This window comes from Chanodichthys erythropterus, chromosome 10, assembly GCF_024489055.1.
Source record: "Chanodichthys erythropterus isolate Z2021 chromosome 10, ASM2448905v1, whole genome shotgun sequence".
NCBI classification, from domain to species: Eukaryota; Metazoa; Chordata; class Actinopteri; order Cypriniformes; family Xenocyprididae; genus Chanodichthys; species Chanodichthys erythropterus.
Window position 1 is genome coordinate 27,323,395 of NC_090230.1, and position 5,244 is coordinate 27,328,638.

The window sequence follows — 5,244 nt, forward strand, 5'->3', positions numbered from 1 at the left end:
TAATAATTTGAATAAATGATCAATAAAATGACAACAACTTAACTGACTAATGCTTATAAATGATTATGAAATTAATATGAAAAAACAAAGTAAATAAAACAACACTAATGGATGGTTGTTTTCTTAAAATAAAATATGGGTTGTTAATGAAAGATCATTTTTTGTATCAGAGAGAAATATATACAATAAAGCCTTACAAATAAGATTCATTTTTTAAATCTGTATTTATGATGAAAAGAACTAGAAAATGACACTAGAAGAAAAAGAAAAAAAAAAAGAAGAAGAATCTTTAAAGTTCAATGTTCTGCATTAGATTTAAGCACTTCCTGAAAAAGTTGAACATGTAAAGCCATTAATTGATACATTTCACCAATATTAATATATGCTGAATCAGTCATCATCAATCATGTACCTGATGTGTGAATATGTGCTTGATCTCCTTCAGCTCTTCTGGATCTGATGTCATAAAGCACAAGAATGACAGTAGCCACGCCCACCAGAGCAGAGAGGACCAATCGGATCACAGCTTCAGTAGGACCACAACAGTGGACTGAGGAATAAAAACATCAAAGTGAGATCAGCTCAGTCAATAAACGCTAATATCATCAACGCTGCCGTACCTGCACATGTGTGACAGAGTTGAGTGATGTTCAGATGTTGAGTCTGGTGGCTGATGGGATTGTTCAGCACACAGCTGTAGGTGTTTTTATCCTGATATTCCACCTCCAGAGGTAGAGAGAGACTGATGCTGAGATCAGACACACTGATGCTGGACAATAAACTGTTTCCTTTGTACCAGGAGAGAGTCACATGACTCACATTCACAGCTGAACACACCAATGAACATGATGATGATGATGAAGAACATTGTGAAGAGTTACTGCTGATGACAGGAACAGGCAGACGAGCTGAAAACATGAGAGAATAAAGAGAAATGAGGATGAATGAAGAGATTCAAGAAACATCCAGAGGAACCAAGATGATCAAAAGTGGAGCATTTAAAACTATTGAATAGAAAGTTCAATATAAACCTGCTGTTCATGTGAAAGTGAGAGAATTAGTCATTTGAACTCATTAATCATGATAAGATACTTCTTTAGATCAAGCTGAAATAAATAAAACATGTGAAACTGATATTTAACTCACTGTAGACAATGAGACGAATAGAAGAAGGCCTGCTTTGAGAGTGTTGATCTCTAGTTCATATTCTCCAGCGTGTTCAGTTGTGGTGTTTGTGATGGTCAGAGATCCAGTTTGATTGTCCAGCTTCAGTCTGTCTCTGAATCTCCCATCAAGACGATCATCATATACAGTGATTCTGTTGTCCACTACATTGATTTCAGCTATTAAAGTGTGTTCAAACCTCCACTGAATTGCACCATCATATACAGTGATTCCGTCTAACCGTTTAACGATTTTAAACATAAAAATGTTTCCAGGCCCCCATCGAATCACTTCACCATCATCCATTAATCCAGTATGATCAGAGTTTAGAGTGATTGAATCTCCCTCCGTCACTGACACTGAATCAAACACACACATAACAAACAGAAATAAAGCTTGTGACAGATAAACAGATTATAATGATTATAATAACATTAAACACTAACAGATATCTCTAGATCTCAGCATCTTCACTTATTTCAAACCAGTCTGACTTTATTTCTTTCATACTAAACGTCTTAAGAATTAAGACCTTTACAGTCATTTACAAAAGAAGTAAATGGTTTGGAAATTTAAATTCGAAATGAATATCATCATTAAACAACAGAAGCAAAATGGTCTTTGTGCTGATTAAAATATAAAACAGGTGAAACTGATATTTAACTCACCAGTGACAATGAGAGTAAAATACTTTGTCCAATTGCCCATTAGCACATAATCTCCAGCGTGTCTTATTGTGATGTTTGTGATGGTCAGAGATCCAGTTTGATTGTCCAGTTTCAGTCTGTCTCTGAATCTCCCATCAAGAACATAATCATATACAGTGAATCTGTCAGTCGTTACATTGATTTCAGCTAATACAATGTTTTCAAACTTCCACTGAATTCGATCATCCTTTATTTCAGTAAGATCAGAGTTTAGAGTGACTGAATCTCCCTCCTTCACTGATATTTCAACTGTATCATCAAACACACACATGGCGAACAAACAGAAACAGTTCGACACAGATTGAAACAGTCATTTACAAAAGTAAATGGTTTTGAAATGTAGATTTGAAATGAATATCATCATTAAACAACTGAAGCAAAATGGAGTTTGGATTAATAATTGAATCTTTGTGCTGATTAAAATATAAAACAGGTGAAACTGATATGTAACTCACCAATGACCTCGAGAATGAAAAACATCCAACTGCCCTTTAGTTTATAAAATCCATCATGTTTCATTGTAATGTTTGTGATGGTCAGAGATCCAGTTTGATTGTCCAGTTTCAGTCTGTTTCTGAATCTCCCATCAAGAACATCATCATATACAGTGAATCTGTCGACCAGTACATTGATTTCAGCTATTAAAGTGTCTTCAAACCTCCACTGAATCTCATCATCATCCTTTATTTCAGTAAGATCAGAGTTTAGAGTGATTGAATCTCCCTCCTTCACTCTTTTCGGTCTTACAGAAAGACCAAACACTCCTGAAGAACAGAGTTTTCACAGATTAAAGCTTTAAAATCACTTGATGTTGCTTTGATGACGCTTCACTGAAATACTTTGAATCATTTAAATGTGAAATTAAAAATATTCTGCAGCAGCACAAAGACAAAATATGATGAATGAAAAGAGAAATAGATTTATATATGGAACAATAACTAAAAAAAGACACTTTTAATGTTTATTGTCACACTAAAACTAATGCTGTTGAGTATCTGAGCTTCATATATTATTTTATTTAATCAATGCATAGAGCTCAGTTTTGTATTCAAACTTGATCTGACAGTAAAATCAGAGTTCAGTTATTTCTATATCAGACTATTGTGACACTCTATGTACACATTTTGGGTATTGTGATTTTGGAAGAAAAAGTTAATTTTCAATATACTTTTTGTCATTTTCCATATATTTCATATGTTAAATGTGACGGGAAGCTGAAAACTGTCAAGTGTAAATCATTGTCTATTGCTGAGTGAGATCAGCACTCTTATTTTGAAAATGAACTGAGGACTCGTACAGAGGAGCAGTCCCAACAAACACAGTATGTTGGCACAATGTAGCCAACCTTCTAACAACGCTTTAACAACGTGGCCAAAAGGCAACTATGTTGCGTTGTGAAGGTTGTTACAGTGTTGTCACAATGTTGACATCTGATCACCGCTCAGTTGCATTGCTCATGGTTGTACTTGGGTGTCTATGGAAGTAAAATAATGCTGTATGTTTTTGAAACAAAAAGCACTTTTTGCACTACTTGAAAAGTAACATCACAGTAAAATCACAGTTAAATTATTTCTATATGAGAATAACAGTGAATGTTGATCTTTTCTGACTAATTTAACAAGTAATTTATCACATTTATCATATTGGTGCCAGAACAGAAACAACTGATGTCATAAAAACACATTTAAACTCACCATCCAGACACCACAAACACAAACAGAACAAAACTAATCTGAGAAACATTTTCTTCATCGGTTCACTGAAAACCCTACGATAGTAACCCTTAAATGTTTGGAAACACTCACGACCGGACTGTGATATTTGTCTGGTTGTGTGTGAATCCTCCCCTGACCCCCATCACAGTTTACACTCATACGTCAATCCTCTTTTACATCATGAAAATCAATAAGGTTTTGTTGATCTTACATTTTCAAACTCAAAACCAGGAACAGGCAAAGTTCAGGCGATCAGCAAACAGGTTGTATGAAGCAAGGAAAAACACACAAGCAAAGTTTAAGTCAAAACCAGTGTAAATCAAGCAGAAATAAACAGGCTTGGCAATGAGTCTCTGTCCACACTAGCATTTTCAAGTGTTTTCCAAAAGTCTGAAAATGCTTAAATAATCTTGTGAATGAGTAAAACCTAATAAAATCTGACTGAGACTATCTGGTACCCAGGTCAGACTCAAAATCGTCATTTCACATAAGGTCCTGTTTTGACGTTTTCAGATGTCACTCCTTCTAGTGGTTTTTGGTTTTCTGGTTCAACTGGCTTTAGTCTCTTTTCTAAGTATTTTAAAAATGTAAATTGTAAATTATTTAATTTTATGCAAAGCATACAGGGACATGACCAAAATGAGTGTTGCATCAATCTTTTCACGTGATGGAAACGCCTGATGTTACTAAATCTAAATACTTTGTGTGCTAAAATATGTCCTCAGAGCTGTTCACACAGCAAATCGCATTTTCAGTCAGAACACATTTCACACAATCATTGCGTGATTGTTACTCACATGAATGGGCACCAATTTGTTTCCAATTTCGGGTATTTGTTGGTAATTCCGCAAAACCTGTTGGCAAGTGAAAATCGGGGCTAAAATCGTGTGGTGTGAGCTCGGCATAAGGCTGTGGCTGAAGTAAGTTGTAGCTATGGTGTTTCTCTTTTCTTCAGTGATTCTGCTTGTTAACAGCAGGTGTTCATCATTAATGCTCAATCATCACTTAATTATTTCATTAACTTTAACTCTGCTTCATTGTTATTTTAACACTATTTAGAAGGGGGGGCATATGTACTCTGAGCTAAAGTTGATTAAACTCTGGGGATTTTGCTGGACCTCTCACCTCATGTCCATATAATAACTCAAAAGGAGAAAACCCAGTAGAGGCCTGGGAACGTGTCTGTATGCAAACAGGAAGTAGGGCAACCACTGGTCCCAATCCTTGCCTGACTCACTGATGAACTTGCAAAGCATTTTTTTGAATGTTTGAAATGCTCTGTAAGGCCATCTGTTTGTGGATGGTTAGGAGTTGTACATAAACTCTCGATAGCAAGAAGCTTATACACCTGCTTTAATGGAGTGGGCATAAAGTTAGTGCTTTGATCAGTAAGAATCTGACATGGGAACCCGACTCTGGAAAAGAGTTGTATCAAGCATGTTGCTACGTATTTGGCTTTAATAGACTTCATCTGGAACACTTCGGGATATCTGGTCACATAATCAGTTATGACAAGCATAAATCGATTTCCAACTTGACTCCTTTCTACAGGAGTAGAAAACTATCTTAAAATAGTTTATTTAACACTGGGGGTTTTAAAAATCACACAATTTGCCGAATATATTGATGAGATCAGATGTAAATTTATTTAGCGTGCA

At 35.5% G+C, this 5,244-nt stretch overlaps 1 protein-coding gene across 1 annotated transcript; it reads right to left on the bottom strand.

Annotated features, from left to right (window-relative positions):
- Window positions 1-413: 413 nt before the first annotated feature.
- On the bottom strand, window positions 414-3,688 carry LOC137029301 (uncharacterized). Its single transcript, XM_067398874.1, has 6 exons — window positions 3,566-3,688; window positions 2,327-2,635; window positions 1,833-2,120; window positions 1,147-1,523; window positions 621-908; window positions 414-550 (listed from the first exon to the last, which is right to left on the bottom strand). The coding sequence occupies exons 1-5, from the start codon at window positions 3,621-3,623 to the stop codon at window positions 822-824; spliced, it is 1,119 nt and encodes a 372-aa protein (XP_067254975.1). The 5' UTR covers window positions 3,624-3,688; the 3' UTR covers window positions 414-550; window positions 621-821.
- Window positions 3,689-5,244: the final 1,556 nt, after the last annotated feature.

Bases quoted from the DNA above. Each gene is read 5' to 3' on its own strand.
- LOC137029301 (XM_067398874.1), bottom strand. From the start codon at position 3,623: ATGAAGAAAATGTTTCTCAGATTAGTTTTGTTCTGTTTGTGTTTGTGG. The intron at 2,121-2,326 runs GTGAGTTACATA...TTGATGATACAG, and splicing joins TTTCATTCTCGAGGTCATTG to TTGAAATATCAGTGAAGGAG. The intron at 1,524-1,832 runs GTGAGTTAAATA...TGTTTGATTCAG, and splicing joins TTTTACTCTCATTGTCACTG to TGTCAGTGACGGAGGGAGAT.